Below are 22,183 nucleotides of genomic sequence, written 5' to 3'. Positions count from 1 at the left end.
CTCACAGATGACGATGAGGATCATACAGAAGAGCTGAATGCCTGAGCCCAGCAGGGAGCTGAGGATCATGGGGTACTGGGGGGGCCTGAAGACGTCTCCATGCACCAGCTTCCAGCCAGACTCTTCCATGGTGTCTTCCTGCAGCAAAGGGCCAGAGAGTGAGGCTCTTCCTGGGCTCCGGAGGAGGCAGCTCCTGCAGGGACCACCCTAGGACCCCCACCCTCTGATAGGGGCTGAGGGTCCCTTAGACGTGTCGACCAGCTCCACTCTTACACAGGAGTGTGAGTGAGACAGTACTTCCCAGAGAACTGTCACATGGGGAAAGGACGCCACTAACATGAGCAGACAGCCATATGAAAGGAAAATTTCCTCCCCATATGCCAAAAACCTACTGAACAGAAAAATAATGTAAACCAACACACTAAAATGCTGTGACAGTTTTTGAGTGGTATATTTAGAAGCAAGTTTTTTTTTTTTTTTACTGATTATAAAAGTGATATAATGTTCTGAGAGAATAGTACTGAAACAAGTATACTATCAAGGGTGAAACAGATCACCAGCCCAGGTTGGATGCATGAGACAAGTGCTCAGGGCTGGTGCACTGGGAAGACCCAGAGGGATGGGATGGGGAGGGAGGCGGGAGGGGGGATCGGGATGGGGAACACATGTAAATCCATGGCTGATTCATGTCAATGTATGGCAAAAACCACTACAATATTATAAAGTAATAAGCCTCCAACTAATAAAAATAAATGAAAAAAAAAGTGATAAAAGCACACCTTTATTTTACTGTGCTTCATTTTACAGCACTTCACAGGTACTGTAATTTTTATGAAGTGAAGGTCTGTAGCAACCTGCAGCAAGCAAGTCTACTGGCACCGTTTTTCCAAAAGCATTTCCTCACTTCGTGTCTTTGTATCACACTTCAGTGATTTTCGCACTATTTCAAAACTTTTCATTATTATTATATTTGCTACAGTGATCTATTCTCAGTGATCTCTCTTTTTTTTTTTTTTTAAATTATTTACTTTTTTGGCAGCACCGGGTCTTAGCTGTGGCACACAGGTTGCGGCATGCAGGATCTTTAGTTGTGGCATGTGGGCTCTAGTTCCCTGACCAGGGATGGAACCTGGGCCCGCTGCATTGGGAGTACAGAGTCCTAGACACTGGACCCCCAAGGATCAGTGATCTTTGACATTACTACTGCAGCGGTTTGGGGCTGCCAAAAACATAAAGATGGCAAACAATCGATAAACGTGCGGTCTGACTGCTCCACCAACCAACGGCTCCATCTCTCCCTCTTCTCCAGCCTCACTACTCCCCAAGACATAACAATATTGACATTAGGCCAATTACTAACCCTACAATGGCCTCTAAATGTATAAGTGAAAGGAAGAGTTACATGCCTCTCACTTTAAATCAAAAGCTAGAAATGATTAAGCTAGAGAGGAAAGCCTGTCAAAAGCTCAGACAGGCCGAAAACTAGACCTCTTGCACCAAATAATCAGCCAAGTTGTGAACGCAAAAGAAAAGTTCTTCAAGGAAATTAAAAGTGAAACTCTGGTGAATATAGGAATGATAAGAAAGCAAAGCAGCTATTTAGTTGTTATGGAGAAAGTCTGAGTGGTCTGGAGAGATCAAACCAGCCATAAGATCCCGTTAAACCAAAGCCTCATCCAGAGCAAGGCCCAACCCTCTTTAATTGTGTGAAGGCTGAGAGAGGTGAGGAAGCTACAGAAGAAAAGTCTGAAGTTAGCAGAGGTTGGTTCATGAGGCTTAAGGAGAAAAGCCCATTTCTATAACAAAAAAGTATAAAGTGAAGCAAGTGATGATGGAGAAGCTGCAGTGAGTTACCCAGAAGATCTAGCTACACTAAACAGATTTTCAATACAGAAAAAACAACCTTCGATTGGAAGAAGATGCCATCTATGCTTTCATAGCTATAGAGGAGAAGTTAATGCCTGGCTTCAAAGGACAGCCTGACTCTGTTAGAGGCTCATGTAGCTGGTGACTTTAAGTTGAAGCCAGTGCTCATTTACCATCCCCAAAATCCTGGGGCCCTGAAGAATTACTTTAAGTCTACTCTGCCTGGATGACAACACATCTGTTTACAATGTGATTTACTGAATACTTTAAGTCCACTGTTGAGACCTACTGCTCAGAAAAAAAAGAATTCTTTCAAAATATTACTGCTCGTTGACAAAGTACCTGATCACCCAGGAGTTCTGCTGGAGATGTACAATGAGATTAATGTTATCTTCATGCCCGCTAACATCCATCCTGCAGCCCATGGGTCAAGGCATTATTTTGACTTTGCAGTCTTATTTAAGAAGCGTACTTCATAAGGTTATAGCTGCCATAAGACAGTGTGATTCCTCTGATGGATCTAGGCAAAGTAAATTGAAAACCTTCTGGAAAGGATTCACCATTCCAATGCTATTGGCTTTTTTTTTTTTTTTTTTTTTTTGCTGAGCTGTGCACTGTATGGACTCTTAGTTCCCCAACAAGACATTGAACCTGCACAACCTGCCTTGGAAGCACAGAGTCTAAACCACTGGACCACCAGGGAAGTTCCAGGATTCACCACTCTAGATGCCATTAAGAACATTACTGATTCATAGGAAGAGGTCAAAATATGAACATTAATAAAAGTTTTGACAAAGTTGATTCCAAGCTTCATGGATGAAATTGTGGGGTTCAAGATTTCAGAAGTAATTGCAGATCCAGTGGAAGCAGCAAGAGAACTAGAATTAGAAGTGGAGCTTAAGGACTGGACTGAATTGCTGCCATCTCACAATGAAATTTTAATAGGTAAGGGGCTATTTCTTATGGATGAGCAAAGAAAATGATTTTTTGAGATGGAATCTACTCCTGGTGAGGATGCTGTGAAAATTTAGCAAATTTCACTGCTGTCTTATTTTAAGAAATTGCCACACCCACCCCAAGCTTCAGCAGCCACCACCCTGATCAGTCAGCAGCCATTAACATTGAGGCCAGATAAAGATAATGACTAGGTAAAAGCTCAGATGTTGGTTAGCATTTTTTAGCCCTAAAGTATTTTTAAATTAAGGTACTTCTTCAGACATACTGCTACTGCACACTTAATAGACCACAGTATAGTATAAACATAACTTTCATATGCACTGGGAAACCAAAAATTTGTCTCACTTGCTTTATTGTAATAATCACTTTATTGTGATGGCCTAGGAATGAGTCCACAATATCTCTGGGGTATGTCTGTACGTGCTCTTACATGTGTAATAAAGTAAAAAAAAAATTCTTTGGTATGATACTCAAATGAACAAAAAGTAGTAAATGTGTATCACAATTTTTTAATAATCCAGAAAGATTGAACAAAAAATATATAATCCGTAAACATTTAAGGATTAAAAAATAAACCAGAAAAATACAGAAAATGATTTATATTCTTAATAATACCGGTGTTTTGATCTATTTTCTTAGCCCTTTAGATAGGGACATGTGAGTATGTGTATATAGCTTTTAACAGTAAAACTGGGATCATACTGTATTTATTGATGATTTTCAGCTGAGGGATGGTCATGAGCATTACCTCATGCCAGTAAACACTCTCTACAATGACTATCTAATAGCTGTACAATTTTTCATTAAATTGTACAGCTATATTATACTATAACCAAGTTATTATTATGAGATATCAGGCTATATTCAGCTTATTTAAATTATGAAGAAGTCTGCTATAAATATTTCTATATCAAATTTTTATGGTTTTGATGCTCAGGGAACTAAGATCCCACATGCCACATGGTGGGGCCAAAAATTAAAAAAAAAAAAAAAGTTAACTTTTCGACAGTTTATGAAACTGTCAATTAACTACTTTTCAGGAAACTACCAGCTTACACTTACACAGGTGGCATGAAAGGTGCTTATTTCACATTAACCTTGCCAACAATTAACACTATATATACAGAGCTGGGCTAATTTGAAGGTCCAGAACTGTCTTCTCATGATTGAAACTGCATGTGGGGGGCCTGATGTTGTGGTTTAGTTGCCAAGTTGTGTCCAACTCTTTTGAAACCCCATGGACTGCAGCCTGCCAGGTTCCCTTACCCATGGGATTTCCCAGGCAAGAATACTGGAACGCATTGCCATTTCCTTCCACAGGGGCTCTTCCCAACCCAGGGATTGATCCTGCATCTCCTGCATTGGGAGGTGGATTCTTAACCACTGAGCCACCAGGGAAGCCCATGTTGGGGACTTATGCCTAAGGTAAAAACACTTTTTCACATGTTTATTAGCCATGTATTCTTGTCTGTATTTTTTGTTCATCAGCACATTAGAGAATTTTAGTGTTCTTTTATTTTAAGAGATTTTATACCAGTTCTTTTAACTATCATCTTCCTTTCTAAAAACATTTATTTTTAATTGGAGGATAATTACTTTACAATATTGTGTAACTATCATCTTCTAAAAAATTTGTTGCATAATTGTTTGCCATTTCACCTTTCTGTCTTGTTTATTTTGACATACAGGATTATGTATGTCAAATCAATATCAATCAAATATCATACAATATGTGTATGTCATCAAATCAATCCAGTTTTCTTCCATTATGTAAGCTTGGACATTAGAAAGCTGGACTTCCCTGGTGGTCCAGTGGTTAAGAATTTGCCTGCCAATGCAGGAAACAAAGGTTCAATCCCTGGCCTGGGCAGATGCCACATGCTGCAGGGCAACTAAGTCTGTGCGCCCTAGAGTCTGTGCTCGGCAAAAAGAGAAGCCACCACAATAAGGCCTCCCACTGCAATGGAGAGTGGCCCTTGATCCCCATAACTAGAGAAAGTCTGTGTGGAGCAATGAAGAGCCAGCACAAACAAAAATAAATACATAAAATAAAATAAAAAAGGAAAATAAAATGAGAAAATCTATCCCAATCACTTTGAGTCATTAAACGTTATGTTTTCCTTTTCAATACTTTCAAGGTTTATGCTATGAATGATCATACAACCCTCCACCCCCACCCCCAGTCCTGGTCTGGGAGGCCTGGAGCTCTGCTGCTAGATTGCCCTCCCTCTGCAAGTCCATCCCTCCCCAGCCAAGACCTCGTACAATGTCATCCTCCTTATTATAGTTGGCGATGTCCTTCCTCAAGGTCCGAATGATAATCATGCTCAGGATGCCTGAAACAAATGGGGTGGTGGGGCGGGGGAGGAAGAGAAGCCGTCAGCACTGTCAGCTGAGTCTTCTGTGCTGCTGGTCCCCCCGGCACGTGTGGCTTTCTCGAGTGGGAACTGGCTATGCAGTGGCCTCAGGTCCTGTCCTGGGCAGGGCTCCAGCTCAGTGACCAGGGGAAGAGCAAACAGAGGGCCACCCCTCAAGTGGGGGGGGGGGGGAATGAGCTGCTGGGATTGGTGGGGGCTGTCACAGGACACTGCTTCCACTCTAGGGAGAACAGCATCCCTGTTCCTCCAGTAATTGGTCCTTCTAACTTCCCAGGCTCACCTCTCTGATTATTTATTGCTTTTGGTTATCAGGTCATGGCCCACCTCCCTCTCACCTGTGTGCCTACAACCCAGGCTACTCCTTTTGCCTTAACTCCTACTCACACTTCAAGACATCTCTTGACACACCCCAAACAGTTCAGAGGCCCCCATCAGCACTGGCATGGGCTGTTTCTCTCTAGGCAGCGGTATAGCGGCTAAGACAACGGATTACTGAAACCTGAGTTAACTTAATGCTTTTAGGCTTGGCTGGAAGGAGGGGAGGCTTGTGAAGTATTTATTAGCACCACAGCTGGTCCCAGGGTAAATGTTTAATGAAGACAGCATTATCTTTACTTCCTCTCTGATACTGAAAAGATCAGTTATGTCCACTGCCCTCCCGCCCTCCTATCATCTGGCTTCTCACCAAGTTTGTCCCACAGCAGAGCCGTGTGACCCTGGCTAGAAGAGTCCTTCCCTGGGTTTCTGAATGCAGCTCCTTGTTCAGAGAGGTCTTCTTTAAGGCAGCCTTCACCCCTCCTAACTTAGTACTATCTGGAACTCCATCACCCCGGGCTTTTCTGTCTCTCTCCTGCCACCCGAGTATAGACTGTGAGGGCAGAGTCTGGGTTAGGTTTGCTCAACACCATATCCAGCACGTGGCTGGGGCCCAAAAACAGTGAGCAATGATGAACCCTTGTTGAATGAAGCAGTGAAAGTGTATGTGAAGAGAGGCATGGTCTTCCCTGGGGAGCCCTCCAGAGTAGAGGCTGAGTCTTGTTCACCTCTGCGTGCCTGATGCCCCCACAGAGCCCTGCTGTCCATTTCTGACCCACCCTTGGCTCCAAGAACACCCTAGAAGCTCCCCGTGAGCAATGTGACACCTCAGCCCCTGTTCTCTCCACCCTCCAGCCCACAGCTCTCACCTGACAGGAAGAAGACCACCACAACAGAGTTAATGATAGAAAACCAGTGGATCTGCACATCACTCATGGTGAGGTAAGTGTCCCAGCGAGAGGCCCACTTGATGTCACTTTCCTGGTGGTGGGGAGGAAGTGCTTGAGAGTCAAGCCGCCTGCTTGACCACTCCCGCCCAGACGAGCCCTCCTCCCCTACAGCTCTGGGCTGCAGCCCCTGCTCACCTCCCAGTGCACAGAGTACGTGAAGTACAGCTGATTCTCCTTGGTGGGGTCAATTTCTTGGGGCGAGGAGTTGGTACCCTCAGGCAGGGTGCATGAGCTCTTCTCATCCGCTTTGAGGTCTGCAAGAGACAGAGACTCAGTCTGTTCCTGGGAGGGCGGGTGCCACTACCCAGGGACTGTTCTGGGGGTGTACACGAGGGTGGCGTGCTGCTGAGAAGAGGCTGGGAGAAGAGCTGGCAACAACAGCTTTAAAACTGTGCTCCCTGGAGCCCTGACTTTTCAAAGAGCCTCAGGGCCTACAGAGGGGTGTGTGCAGGGAGTGGGTCTGAGTCCCTGTTTAGTCAAACAAATTCTTCCTTCCCTCAAAGCAACTATTCACCTGCTCGTTCAGTCAGTCCCATTCAACATGCAAACACCACCAGCCCACTGTCTCACACGTTTCCTCGCTCCCTCAGTCCCCAGAGTCCCGGCGCTCGAGCAATCAGTCCTCAGTCACCATCTCCCTTCATTTACTCATCCATTCATCCTGCTATTGTCCATTCAGTAACAAACATACAATAAGCAGGTGCCGACTACCTGCCTGGTCCTGGGCTAAAAACAGTGAGAAAAGAAGATAGGGTCTCTAACCTTGAAGAACCACGGGGGCAGCAGCTACTGTTAAACACTCACACAGTAAACGTCAGGCTGTGCCCACGACACTGGTGGGAGGAGAGGCAGTCTGGCGCCCCGAAAGCCCCGGGTCTATGTTTTACAAGAGACTTCTGAGTATGATTTTGTTTGTTTGAATACCAGGTTCCACACCTTAAAAAAAAATCCTGAAACCACCACGGTGGACAGAAGACCAGGCCTACTAAGTGGAAGCGTGCTCTGTGGTGAGCAAGGGCTGCCAGGCGAGGGGAAGCTGGACGGGGTTCAGTCAGGCCCAGAGGGCTGGGCCAGGGCTCTCAAATTCCCACAGGACGGCCGACCCTGGGCCAACTTCAGTCTACGCCAGTCACTCTCCCGCAGGAGCACAGACACTGAAACTGGCTGCCCAACAGCTCTGTCTCTGCCTCTGCCCCCCGTTCTTGAGTTGGCTGGCTCTTATGACGGGCCCAGCCAAGCCCGATTGCTGTTTGCTCATGGCCAAGTCACCGACCTCTCTGAGCCTCTGGTTCCCATCGCAATCAGCACACACCTCCCTGGTGGCCGGGAGGGGGTAAACCGGTAGGTGCCAGGCCAGGACTCAGCCTGTCAGCTCTCCCCTTATCCCTGCTTTCTCTAACGGGAATGCAGTGACCCTAGCTTGGCTGGGCCCCTGTGCCACACATGGCCCCTATCAGCCATGTCAGGAGTCAAGGGCACAGAGACCCGGGGTAGGGAAAGCCCAGGCCCATCCAGCCCTGCCCTCTAGCCACACCTACCCACTCACCCTCCAGCCTGATGCTCTGGGGAATCACCTCGAAGCGGACGACGCGGTACGTGTGCTCCCGGTCCTCTTCCAGGTCTTCCCGGTGGTAGTAGAGGATGAACGAGAGGTGATTGTGCAGGTAGATCTGAGCAGAGCAACAGGGGGAACAAAGGAGCTAGGAGCCAGGGAACCACCAGCAAACCCACACAGAAAGACAGGCCAGGTATTCGGTCCCTTCCCTCATTTAACAGACCCAGCCGTACCAACCTTCCAAATACACTGCTCTCATTGCAGTCTGTTACTCGCTAACCCTCCAGGGCTCAGTGGGGCTTATTAAAGTCCAGACACCACAGGCTGGTATTCAAGGCCCTCTGTCCTGTAACCCTGACATGCTGGGCTGTCGTCACCTTCTCAGGCAGGTTAGTTCACCTGCTCCCCTGGATCTCTCCCTGCCTCATGAAGGGTCCCCACCCTGAACTCTGTTCATAGCATTCACTTCAACCAGAATGCCGTCCCGACTTCACGCAGCTCAAGCCTATCTAGCTTCCAAGGCCCACCTCCTCTGTGACAACCTGAATGCACGTATGCTTCCTCTAAACTCCTCTGGCACTGCCCATGGGATTGGGATTGGGACTTAAGATCCAAGGTCTCACACTGTCAGTTCTCGCCCCAGTTATGACAGAAGCCCTTGGAGGACAGTGACCGTGCCTCGAAAGAAATGTGCTTGTTCTTTATTCCCTAAGTCTATGTGTTCAGTCTAGAAAACGACAAATATAAGAGAAGCCCCGTTACAATCGGCACCACTAGCGTATTTCTCAGTGGCTGTGCTGCAGAGCGCTCACACAGATTATCTGACTGAGGCTGCGTGACCCCCCAAAGGGCAGGTATGGCTATCACACACATTTTATAGAAAAGGAACACAAAGCTTAGAGAGGTGGAGGAAGCAGGATTAGGGTCACTCATCAACGAGTAAGGCAGGATTCAAAACCCAGAGAACCTGTATGCTCTTGGCCACCACTTAGCTCTCTCTCTAACACACTGACGAAATTCCAGATTTTTTCTGGAGGTGGGGGTGGGGTGGGCAGAATTACTCTTATGATCCATATGATCATACAGCTATACAGAATCTGAGGTTTTAGGCACTGCGCTTTCCACTTCCTCTGTAGCATCTGCCAGCGCCGTGCCCAGCAGCACCCAAACTTCCGGCAGACCACACCTGCGGGCACCAGGAGGAACCTGCCATGGCCATCCCTGTATTTCCTGCTGTAAACCTAGAGCTGCATGTCTCCCCCTCCTCCGTGGCCCCGAGTGCTCATGCCTTTGAGGTGGGGCTCCCCGGCCCTCTGCGCACACGAGGGCATTCCAGTACCTTGTTGACGTCTGTGAAGCCCAGCCGGTAGCCGTGCTCAAACTGCACATCCTTCTCCTTCTTCTTGTCGTCGCCGTCGCGGTTGGAGTACAGCTCTAGCCGGGTGGCCACGGGCAGGTTGTCCGCGATGCTGGAACCCAAGGCCCCGCTCAGTCCCTGGGACCGCCGCTCCCTCAGGGCCCTCCCCATGGGAACCCGAGGCTGGGAGAGCAGAGGCCAACTCACAGGTGGACGTAGTAGTCCTCTGAGATCCGCTCGGCCACGAGCCGGCTCTGCTCCACGGTCAGGGTCACTGGCTTGTTGGACTGGCCGCATAGAACCTCACACTTCTTCTCACTGTTCATGAGAACCTGGAAAGGGGTGTTGACAATCCGGTCCCCTCTCAGCACCTCTCCTGCCATAAGAGAGACAGATGGAGCTCAGAGCTTCAGCCCCGAGGTTGCTGAGGTCAGCAGACCCACGGAGACACACAGGGCCCACCTGGAAGGCTTCCAGCAGTCCTGTAGCCTGGCACACTCAATGTGCTACCCTGCCTGTTCAGGCCAAGCCTGCCCACCTGACCCCACCTGTTGCCCCCTCCTCCCTTTTGTGCTCTAGTACTCCCAGACTCTTCAGGGCACATCACATATGCCCCGTCATTCCATGGCTCTGGGCAGCATTATCATTTCCTTTGCCAATCCCTGCCCCACATTCCTGGGAAACTTTCTCAACCTGCAGGCTCAGCTTTTATTCCATTCTCTGGAAGCCCTTCCTGACCTCCTTGAGGCTGAGCTCGTCTCTCTCCTTGGATTGCCCTCAGCACAGAGGGAGCATCGTATGATGGTGAAGCGAGGATTACTGAACCGTGGCTCAGCTTACTAGCTCAGCAGTCCTGGAAAGTAATTTAACCTTGATGAGGCTCAATTTCCTCATCTGCAAAATGGGGATAAGAGTACCCATCTCACAGGGTTACAGTGAGAAATAAAGTACCAGGCACAGAGTAGGAAGGCAACAAATACTATTTTTATCACCAGCATCACCCCTGCACCTTTTCATATGTCAGTGATGTGATTTTGCACAACGTACCGATGGTTAAAGTTTCTGCCCTGCTATGTGATTATGAGCTCTTTAAAGGCAGATAATTTATTTCTGCATCTTCAGATCCTGGTTTAGGCAGAGAGGGAGGTAACATAAAAACCAGCACTGGAGATTTTTAGCCAAAACATCTTCTTACATGAGCAACTGGCACACCCTTGCACGCCTATGATCTCAGAAAAATCTGCTGCCAGGTGTCCCATGAGCAGGCACCAAGCAGTCAGGGACTAAACCCGACAGCGCTTACATGTGAAGCCATTCTGACCATTCTACTGGGACAAGGAGGAACTGGGGCGAGCTGAAGGAGACCAACCAGAGCCCACAGGCAGTACGAATGCTTGAACCCACACCTGGCCTAGCGGCTGCCTGTCAGAGTGAACCTGCCTGATGCGGGACTCCTGGCCTAGTCATTTGTTCCTTTGCTCATTTGTTCCTTCCTAAACTGGGTATTGGTTATATGCTGGGCTCTGAAGACACAATAGTGTACAGACATACTCATGGAGCTTATGGTCTAGTGGGAACACACTGATTAAATAATCAGGACAATGAGAAGATATAGTATAAGAGGAACTTGCTCTAGATGTGGGAAGCAGGTCTAGGACAGTTTCTTGGAAACAATAACGCTTGAAGTGAGCTCTAAAGGAAGAGAGGATTAAAGAGACAAAAAGATAGAGAAAGACTTCTAGACAGAAGGAACAGTATGTGCAAAGGCTCCTGTCTGGGGGGAAGAGTTGGGGGAAGAGGAGATGACAGTGTAAACTTGAGAGGCCTGTGTGGTTACAGTACAGACAGCAAGGGTGACCTGAGGTGCGTCAGAGAGACAGGCCAGAGCTGGACCTTAGGGGGCCTGTGGGCCACACAGGAAGTTTGATCTTCATCCAGAGAGAAACAAAAATCAATAAAGGGTTTCTAATGGGGCAGCAGAAGACATTATCCAATTCTGGTAACAGATCAGTCTGGGTATTTTGTTAAGAAAACATCAGAGATGCAAGGAACTGTCTGGGGTGATGGCAAGCACCATGCAAGCGAGCAGTGATGGTGGCTGCATTCCAGGGTGTGGTGGGGTAGAAACAAGTACACAGATTCAGAAGCTACCCAGGAGGTGAAATCTAGGTGGCTTGGTGCTGATTAATACAAAGGATGAGTGAGGACGGGTGTACATCAGAAAGACTCTGAGGTTTCTACAACCAAGTTCCAGTTCAAGCCCCCGGGCTCCTTCCTCTACTACATGCCCTACCGCCCACTTGTCTTCAGTGAGGTCAATAAGGGACTCACTTGAGGAAAGGAAGAACATACAGAGAGAGGAACAGGGCTGCAGATCAAGTAAGACGGGTTTCACTTCTTGATATTTAGAAATTAGATTTAAACCAAGAAGGAGGTGGTCTAGAACAGCTCATTTCTAATAGAGAAGTATTCCTTTTAACTTTTAAAGCTGGGAGCAGCCAGCAAGCCACATTAAACGAACAGCAGGCTAAGTGGACACTCAAAGAAAGAATGACACTGTCCTCTAGTACATCCACTGCAGATGTCCCCTCACAACCCCCCCCAACCCCCACCATATGAATCTTCATCAGTGCACCAATCTAAGAATCAGAAACACAGCCCTCAGACAGCCCAAACGAACCTTTTGGAAAAGGCAGTCTGGACAACAGAAAAGTCAAAGTCAAAGTGTTACTTGCTCTGTCTTGTCCGACTCTTTGTGATCCCCTGGACTGTAGCCCACTAGGCTCCCCTGTCCATGGAATTCTCCAAGCAAGAATACTGGAGTGGGTTGCCATGCCCTCCTCCAGGGGATCTTCCCAACCCAGGGATAGAACCCAGGTTTCCTGCATTGCAGGCAGATTCTTTACCAGGTGAGCCGCCAACAGAAAGAACTGCTTCAGAGTTAAAAAACTCGGGTTAAGGGACCTTCCTGGTGGTCCAGTGGCTAAGACTCTGTGCTCCCCAGGCAGAGGGCCCGGGTTCTATCCCTGCTCAGGGAACTAGATCCCAGATGCTGCAATTCAAGATCCTGCACGCTGCAAGTAAGACCTGACGCAGTCAAATAAGTAAGGAAAAATAAATATTAAAAAAAGAAACAAAACAAACCTGGGTTAAAATCTCCACCCGCTGACCATGAGCAACTTTTTCAAACCTCTGAAGCTGCTGTGCCCTCTACTCTGGCATGGAGGCCAGCGTACCTGGCTGTGCAGTCACAGTGGGAACCAACTGAGACGGCGCACAGACCGTGCTGCTCGAGGCTTTGGACCCTGCAGCCACGGCTCCTGGGCTCTGCCACCAACTCGGGAGTAACCTGAGGCAAGTGACTTCACCTCCTGTGGCTCACTTCCCTTGTCCACGACAAGCAGATTTTAAGTGTAGCTACCACAGAGGGTTGTTGTGAAAATTAACTAAGTTAAAGCACAGACGGGCTCAGAACAATGCCTGTCTCACTGTGAGAGTCAGGTAAGGATTAACGGTGATGATAATGATGAGGAAGAGAACAAGGCTTGCAACCCAACAGGCATTCGATCAAGGCTGTTTCTGTTTCACTCAGGGAGGGAATTTAACTTTAACTGAATGATGACGATGTGTAAGAGGCTGGGTCAGAAGTGGCAGAGAGACAGAGAAATGTAGGACACAATCCCATTGCTCAAAGAGCCCCTAGGCCACAGAGGGAGATGGATCTCATTCCACACAAAGATGGACTGAGATACAGTGTGGCAGGATAACTTCTGTACACTGTAATTTCCATTTCTGTGAGGCAGGAACATTTCCTAGCTTCACAGAGGTTAAGGTCACCTAGTATCACGCTGAGGTGTGCCCAACTGTTGAGTTACGGGCTGTTGACAAATCCACACCAGCTCACAGGAAGGGAGGGGCTGCTGTGAGGGGTCTGGAGGACAAAGCAGGTCAGGACTCCTGGTAGCAGCAAGGTGCTGGGAACATGGCGTGGGGTGGAGAGAAAAAAGGTAAGCAGGACTTCCCTAGTGGGCCAGTGGTGAAGAATCCACCTGCCAACGCAGGGAATGTGGGTTTGACCTCTGGTCTGGGAAGATTCCATGTGCTGCAGTGCAACTAAGCCCATGCACAACTACTGAGCCCACACTGTAGCGTCCATTAGCCGCATCAACTACTGAGCCCATGTGCCGCAGCTGCTGAAGTCCGAGCGCTGCATCTAGAGAGAAGTCTCCACTTGCTGCAACTAGAGAAAGCCCGCATACAGCAACATAGACCCAGCGCAGCCAAAAGTAATAACAATAAAATCATTTTCAGGGGAGACTTGGGGACTGGCGGTGTTGCCTGCTTTAGGTCAAGGTCTGCCCCAGCTGGCCTGGGATGCCCAATACCCAACAGAAGGTACAGTTGCTGGCTAGAGGTTCTGGAAACATCAGAACCATGTGCAGCCCTGACGGAGAAAGCGGCCCTTTTAGGGGCTTGCTAAATAAGCAGTTCTCTCCTTCTCCCTCCCTAAGCTGTAAGAGAAGAGCAAAGTCTCTTCATTTCCTCAAAGTCAGGGGGTGGAGGGACATCCTTCCAATTTTTTAGCTCCACGACTTAAAGTGAGATGGGCAGAAAGTAAGTACTAATAATCATGTCCTCAACAGAGTCCTCCAAACATCTTTTCTTTTAAGCCTGAAATTCTACCAAATGAAGAATTACTTGAATTAAAGTAAAATGGCTGCTATTTATGAACACATATGCCAGGCACTGTGCTGGCTGCTTCACACATTATTTGAGGCGAGGCCTGAACAGCTTAGCAAGAACTATAGTGATGTCTGCTTCTATCAGGGCCAAAGATAATCACTCACTCTTAATTAAAAGGAGAGCAGGTTACAGAAGCCATGAGAGACAGAAGGGGATATCTGGAAATCAAGAAGAACCAGGTTGAACAGTAGCCAAGGGCTCCAACTCTGAAGACTGACTACACAGATTCCAGGTCCAACTTAGCTATTAATTTACAGTATAACCAATGACAAGTTCTTTAACTGTAAAAATGGGAATAAATACAATTACCTCCTTTGGGATGTTATGAGGATTAAATGAGCCAATATATAAACTATGTAGAATGGCGTCCAGCACACGTATGTGCTATCTAAGGGTTAACTGTTATTATCACTATGAAAAGATTTGAGTTCCTCTTTGGGACAAGATAACAGCAGTGCCAGAGAAGAACTTACCCAGATTCTCTGCCTTGTAGGTTATTTTGTTGGGCTGGCAGAAGGGCAGCGAGTAGTATTCGTAAGGTAGCTGGGTGCGAGAGCTGGTGAGCTTCACAGCCTGGTGGGAGAAGAGAGGCCATTATTCCTCAACCCAGAAATCAAGGGGACTTTCAGTAATCCTCCTTGGTACCCACTCATCTTTAGTATACTCAGTATTATTATCTAAAAAGCAAACTAACTGCAGCAGACACAACTTTGGTACACTATAAATACACTCTACAATTCTGAATTATTTCACAGCTCACTACTTTCAGACTGCATTAAAGATTTTGTTTAAAGTCACAACCAAATCCAATATATACTCAGAGTCCTTAACGTGTTGCTATTTAGGAACGAAGAGCTCACTCCTCATTCCTAACCACAGCGGTCTTCTGCCTCTATAGCCTTGAGCCTGACCAGTCCTCTCTTGCCTCCAGCTTGGAACCCTGCTCCTCTCTGCTTGATTCTCTGACTCCTTCTCACATTTGCATGCTCAGTCTCTTCAGTCATGTTCGACTCTTTGCGACCCTATGGACTGTAGCCCGCCAGGCTCCTCTGTCCATGGAATTCTGCAGACAAGAATATTGGAGTGGGTTGCCATTCCCTTCTCCAGGGGATTTTCCTGACCCAGGGATCGAACCCCTGTCTCCTCCTGCATTGCAGGCAGATTCTTTACTGCTGAGTCACTGGGGTTTCAGCTGAAATTCTTCGCCTTTGAGTCCTTTCCTAATCATCTTACCAAAGGAATTCCCCCATTTCCTCTAGTTCAACACTCCTAGTTATCATTGTAGCATGTCTGATAAAATATAATTGTTTGATTTTTTTTCCCCAAAGAAATCAGCCTCCCCTACTGGAATTTAAAATTTAAGGTTCATGAGGGCAAGGACCATATGTATCTTGCTCACCTATGTAACCACTGTGCCTACAGATCTAGGCACATAGTAGGTGCTCACCAAATGTTTGCACAATGGAAAAAGAGAAAAAAAAGGGGAAAAACAGCTAAAAGCTCCACAATGGGAAATTGATCAATAAATCATAAACTAGTCATTCAATTAAACATTATGCAACCATTAAAGATGAAGTTTAAGAAGACCATGAAGGAGAACAATTAGGAAGTGATGCAAGAATGTAGCTCTGGAAACAGTGACAGCCACAGACTACTCCCCAATCATGGATAAAATAGAACCAATCAAAATGTTGCAAAAAATAAATTTTAAATGCAACTAATATTATCTTTGCTGTTTAGACTCTGTTGATTATTCCTCATACACCATCTGAAAGTACAAATAATTTTTAAAATCCAGGTCCAATCCTTACTTTTTAAAAACTCTTGTTCTGGAATTAGGAATTTTTCTAATTTTAAGAGAGCAATGTGGTATATAATATACCATGGTTTTATAACACCTCCCAGTTGGGTCTGGAGTAGTACCCCACATTCAATGACTGTTTGTACAAAGAAATGTAAAAATAATCATACTAAGTGGGACAAATAAAGTCAATAAAAAAATTCAGGTCAGGTCTTGCCTACAATGAATTTAGAAAAACCCTGGTTTCAGAGCTTTTTTAGATGTTGGATTGAGAATTGGGGGCCTCTATGAAGCATTTCATAAACTGCTTGAGGCAAAATAATCAAAAAGTTATTATCTGTTATAACTGCCTATTATTTTGTGTCTCGTAATATTCTCTCCTCCTGGACAATCAAAAAAGAATCCACATTACAAAGAGACTGAGTCTCACCTTTATGTCCCCTCCTGCCCTCTCTCTTCCCACCCAACATGTATGTTCTCACATACCCAGCTTGGCAGGACTGAAGTCAGAACCACCCAGCCTTTCCCACACCACAAGCTTTGCTCTGGAAGGGGCTTCTGGCTGAGGCACTGGGAGGAAGGGTCCTGCAGTGGTGAAGAGCTGGACTTTGAAACTAACCCTATGTCTCTCACAATGTGTCCTTGGGCAAGATGGTTCACTTCCTTGGGCCTCAGTTTTCATAACTGTAAAATGTTCAGTAAATCTCTAAAATATACAGTATCTGCCTCAGAGGGCTCTTGACGGGGGCATCTTAGGCTAAGCCATGCATAATGCCTAGCATGTAAATAATCCTCAGTAAGTATTGCTTTGATTATTGCGCCCCAAAATTACAAACTGACTTCCAAGGAAGAGGGATGCTCACAGCAATGCAACACATGGGACGGTGCCTTTGCTTGTTACACTACATAGTTCTAAATGCACTTTCTAACAGTAATTCATTATATGTATTTATCCACCCTAGGAGCTGGTGACACAGCAGCAACCAAAAAAGATAAAATTCCAGCCCTTCTAGAACTTGATTCATGGTAGTTTTTGATTTTCCACAAACGTATCCTATTTTTAACCTCTAAACCAGTTAACTCCCCCTAGATAATGCAAAGTTGCTTGAATCTAATGCCCCAAGCAAGCATGACATGTAGCAATTTATAATTTTGCAAATACCCAAAATGTGGTGGCAAACAAAGGCATATGTAGTACATGACAGCACGTCACAGCCCTTCAGGATCCTCTGGTCTTCTGCTCCCCATTTTGAATACCGTGATGCTTAGACAGGATAAAAACTGTATTTTCATACAATCTCACTGCTTTGCTTTTGCACATATCAGTAGAGATGTGGTTTCCCAAGAACACAATAATGAAGTAAGAAACGTACATTTTAGGAGCAGAATTTATTTTCATAACTTTGTAAGTTTTGCTAGCCCTTTTTACAGAATGGCTAAGGATTTGAGGGACTACTAAAAATTTCAATTATTTTGCCTATGGGGGACCGATATAGTCAAGAAACTGGGGGTTTATGGAAGTGTGAGAATGCCAAATACACTATACAGTAAACATTGCACAGAGAAAAAGACTAAGAAAAATATCCTGAAGCATTAGGAGCAGTTGTATTTGGGTGATGGCAGAGGGGAGCGAAGAGTCGGATATGACTGAGCGACTTCACTTTCACTTTTCACTTTCATGCATTGGAGAAGGAAATGGCAACTCACTCCAGTGTTCTTGCCTAGAGAATCCCAGGGACGGGGGAGCCTGGTGGTCTTCCATCTATGGGGTCACACAGAGTCGGACATGACTGAAGCGATTTCGCAGCAGCAGCAGCAGCAGAGGGGAGCCCCTTTAGCCGGGAGCTCTGGTACAAGGTCGCGGCCCTCCCCTGGTGGTCTTCTCGCCTCAATGTGAGACACCTTTGCAGGGCCAGCCACTGCAGTGCCAGTTTTCCAAGGGACTCTGCTGTACCACACTTCAAGGTCTCCCTCTGCTCAGTCCTGCTTCCCTCATTCCCTCCCTAGTGACGACCTTGAGTGTCTAGTCAATAAATCTCATGTAGCAAATCTCCACCTTAGAGTTTGATTCTGGGGAAAACTAAATACAAAAAGGTCCACCATCAACCCCCTGCCCTATCTGGGGCTTTGAGAATGCCACTCTGAGTCTGACGTTATAAGAGACATTAACCAAGGTGTCAGCCTGTCCACTGCCCCTGATCAACCATATTTTAAAATGACTCTCCCATAATCCCTGTCATAAGTGACTAACACAGAAGTGGGCACCTAGGCTGAAGAAGGGAGGTGGCCTGGACTCTGGTTTAGGACAATGCTTTCATGTACTGACTTGCCCTATCTGCCTAACATTTATTCTACTATTTGCTTGGGTATGATTCATTTTTAGATAAATACACTCATTTAAGAAACAAACATTTTATCCCTATTAAAAATGGAAAACCAACAATGATAGTCATGAAATCATGAGCTGAAGTAATGGCTATATTTTCTAGTATAATTAAAAGAAAACAGTTGTTAAAATATATTTGTGAGCAACTTAAAATCATCTCATATACCACCACTCAGATGTGTAGTGCATAGTTAAGAAATACTAAACCACACAATCTTGGCAGAAGCTAAAACTGAAAAAACAGAATCCATAATAGGCTGCGTACACACAGATGATATCAATTACGCAGAGAAAGCTGGTGACAGGGAGGAGGATGTGCGTGCATGTGTGCTCAGTCATGTCCAACTCCTTGCGACCGCATGGACTGTAGCCCGCCAGGCTCCTCTGTCCGTGGGATTTTCCAGGCAAGAATGCTGGAGTGGGTTGCCATTTCCTTCTCCAGGGGATCTTCCTGACCCAAGGATCGAACTCGGGTCTCCTGCTTGGCAGGCAGATTCTTTACCACTGTACCACCAAGAGGAGGATGGAACAGCCCAAAAAGGGAGGCAGAAACATCACCAAGGAGGAGGCAGGTAAAGAGACAGAGACACAGAAAGAGATAGAGACAGACCCAGCAGTGAGTGTAGGAGAAAGACATGGAGACACCTGTGAAAGTGAAAATAGAGAAACAAAGATACAGAAAGAACCAGAAATAGAGCCAGAGTCAGAAACAAAGAGAAAGAAAAAGAGGAACACAGACAGAGAACGCACTCATACAGGCAGACATGCAGAGAGACCCAGAGGGAGATGGAGAGCAGGAGATCCTGGAACCTCGGGGCCCTGGGGGGTGCGGGTGGGGGCGGACTAGACTACTTCCAGCTCCGAGCCGGGAACCCTCTTGCTCTCAGGCTGACTGGTCTGTGATCTCTGCAACCACAGGAGGAACAGGACCGCTCACTGTGCTCCTGAAGCCAGGTCCTCTGGCCCAGCACAGAGGCTCCTACAGACCCGGAATGCACTTACCTTGATCTCAACGGGGTCGTTCTGGTGGAAGTTGATTGGTGCGACCCCAGGAACATAGAAGGCCCCTGTGTCACACGTGAGCGAGAGAAGCAGTAGGGACCACGGCAACCAATCCTGCTTGGAAGAAGAGAGGCAGCAGTCAGACCAGGGGAAAGAAGTGAACAACCCTTTGCAGCACCATCATGTCTGCTATAAGTGACCCATCTTACCTCCACTCTGAGAAGCCTGAGCACCTCCCCCAAGAGCTGCCATCCAAATGCCCCCCAAAGTGATACAAGGCACTGATTCTGCATTTCCAGAAATGAGCCACAAACTGAGCCCAGTAATTAACATCAGGGCAAACTAATACAGGAGCCAGGGCTCCCCACTTCTGTAGCAATGTTCCTTTTACTGTTTCACGTGTATCACTGTCCCACAGGCTGGTGGGAAACAAAGCTCACAACGTCCTGTTAATTCTGCTTCTCTACACACCAATGGGCTCCCGTTGTCAGGAAGCTCGTATTTACCAATGTACTTTTCTACAAGCCATCTCCAAAATTGTCCTGACCCCACCACCTCCCATATTCCACCTCAACTCCAGCTACATTGGCCTTCTTACTGTTTCCTGACAGCGAGCCCTTCTGCACCCTCCAGGCCATCACCTTCACTGTTCCCTCCTCCAGAACGTCCTTCCCACAGATGCCTGCCTGGCTCATGTCCGATCCCTTACTTCATTCCGGCCTCTCTCAAATCCTCAGAGAAGCCCCCACTGACTAGCTGTCTAAATGGCCTCCTCACCCAGTCTCCTCTACCGTTAACATATTGCATAACCATGGGTAGAGAGTTTTTTTAAAAAATAACTAGATTTTAAAACATTTTGAAAAAGTAAAACATACAGAGTAAATAATTCAAACAGTAAAAATGGGTACAACCATGAAAAACAAATCTTCCTCCTTCTTCAGCTCCCCATAGACAACGACCAGCACCAGTTCCTTGAATATTCCTCTGGAGACATCCTATGCACGTACAAAGGGAAGCATTCAGAAGTATGGGCCTGCCTTGACACAACAGCAACAGACTTTTATTCTTTCTTTCTGTGACAGAAAGCCTACTGACTATGGGCTACTCACCAGCATCTAACCTCCTTTCCCTCAAGTGGAGGACTTCCTCCGCTTCAACAGTCATCAGGGTATTCTGGCTCTCTCTCTTTGCTAGGCCTCACAGGGCAGTCCTTAGATTGTTCGTGCTTTTGTGTGAGAGAAATAAATTCTGTCCTTTCTTTTCCTCTAATTCCTCTCTGAACCCGAATTCCAGTTAATAAAATGCAAGAAAGACAAATCCTGTACTATTAGTGGCATATAAACTGTCATCCAAAAGTCACTTAAGAATAATAAGCTAACTCTAAATTTTTTTAAATGATGCAGAAAACAGGTAATCCAGATACCACCAACAAACCACAAAACAATTTATCTTAGAAGAAGATAAATTGAACAGATGAAACATGGCAAAGGATGATTTCCATAATATGCCAGATTCTTAATATTTTTGCAACCAAGAGCAATTCAGAAATTTGGTTTAGAATTAATGACCATACCAAGATGATATTATTAATTTTAGCTATTAAAATGCCACTGCTTTGATATTCTCATATGGCTGGAGGGGTTATAAACTGAAACACTTTTGGGGGGGCAATCTGATACTCTGTAACAAAAGCCCCCCAGAATTGCACATTCTTTGACCCTGCTCCTACAGGAAACTCAAACAAACTTCTTGGACCGCCCAATACTTCTAGACATGTTCAGAAAAATACGACAAAATGCCAAAATGTACATAAAAGAATGTTCACCACAGGATTATTGAAAACAGTGAAGTAGTTCATAACTTACAACAGTAAAATATCCAATATTAGTGGAATGGGTCAAATTATGGGGTCTCCACCTATCCTTTTATGTAGTCATTAAATAGGATGATGTATTTTTTCAGTAGGAATATTTGAGCTTTAGATTTAAGTATAAAAATTAGGGAAGAGAACCCTGCTCAGCAAGCTCTGCTCCTCTTTTTAAAGTTATGTTTGAGAAAATGAGGCAATGTTTTCCTTTTTTGTATATCTGTAATCGGGCTTCCCTGATGGCTCATATGGTAAAGAGTCCGCCTGCAAAGCAGAAGACCTAGGTTTGATCCCTGGGTTGGGAAGATGCCCTGGAGGAGGGCATGGCAACCCATTCCAGTATTCCTGACAGGAGAATCCCCATGGACAGAGGAACCTGGAGGGCTACAGTCCACGGGGTAGCAAAGAGTTGGACATAACTGAGTGACTAAGCACAACATATCTGTATTTTCTGGTTTTTCTTAGGGCATTATACAAATTTATACCAATTAAGAAAAATAATGAAATAAATTAGGCAAAAGAAAACATCATTGTTCTGAACACCTAGGTTAGAGCCAATTCTAGCTTGGTATGGGAGGAACTCCACCTGCTGGCTCCAAGAAGTTTTTCCATCAGCAACTCCCACTTTTTCTCTCTAAGCCTTCAGGAAGACCCTGTGGTCGCCGCTGTCTCTGGTGAGCAGGCTTGCCCAGCGAGGCTGCCTTCAAGGGCTTTGCTCAGGTTGTTTCTGACACTTGCTCTCACTGTGTTCAAGTCCTACCTACACTCAGAGGTCCTGTGTAGGTCATGTTTCTTCCTTCAAGAACTACCCAGATTTCCACAGGAGGAATTATTCTCCTCTTTCCTTAGTTTTTAAGGCTCTTTGTGAATATCTCTATGACAACACTAAAGGCAAGAAATTGGAAACCACCCAATACAACTTTCACATCTATATATGTTCAAAGATGGCTACTTAAGTTACTTGACAAATATTTAAATCTGTACTTGTTTAACACACTACTATTAG

General features: G+C 46.0%; 1 protein-coding gene across 4 annotated transcripts in view; it reads right to left on the bottom strand.

Moving 5' to 3' along the window:
* The window catches only part of TM9SF4 (transmembrane 9 superfamily member 4), a 51,018-nt gene that overhangs the window by 13,245 nt on the left and 15,590 nt on the right, over positions 1–22,183 (bottom strand). For 3 of the 4 annotated variants that reach the window (XM_065921811.1, XM_065921813.1, XM_065921812.1), the window contains exons 2-10: positions 19,311–19,424; positions 14,595–14,694; positions 9,586–9,754; positions 9,361–9,490; positions 8,013–8,136; positions 6,602–6,720; positions 6,386–6,497; positions 5,089–5,159; positions 6–138 (exon numbers count right to left, since the gene is read on the bottom strand). In XM_065921811.1, coding sequence (XP_065777883.1) covers positions 6–138; positions 5,089–5,159; positions 6,386–6,497; positions 6,602–6,720; positions 8,013–8,136; positions 9,361–9,490; positions 9,586–9,754; positions 14,595–14,694; positions 19,311–19,424 — 1,072 coding nt within the window. The remainder of the gene's footprint in view (positions 1–5; positions 139–5,088; positions 5,160–6,385; positions 6,498–6,601; positions 6,721–8,012; positions 8,137–9,360; positions 9,491–9,585; positions 9,755–14,594; positions 14,695–19,310; positions 19,425–22,183) is intronic. The other variant, XM_065921814.1, reaches the window with a different exon arrangement.

This window comes from Muntiacus reevesi, chromosome 2 (assembly GCF_963930625.1).
Source record: "Muntiacus reevesi chromosome 2, mMunRee1.1, whole genome shotgun sequence".
Taxonomy (NCBI): domain Eukaryota; kingdom Metazoa; phylum Chordata; class Mammalia; order Artiodactyla; family Cervidae; genus Muntiacus; species Muntiacus reevesi.
This window is presented reverse-complemented; position numbering and strand designations above follow the sequence as displayed.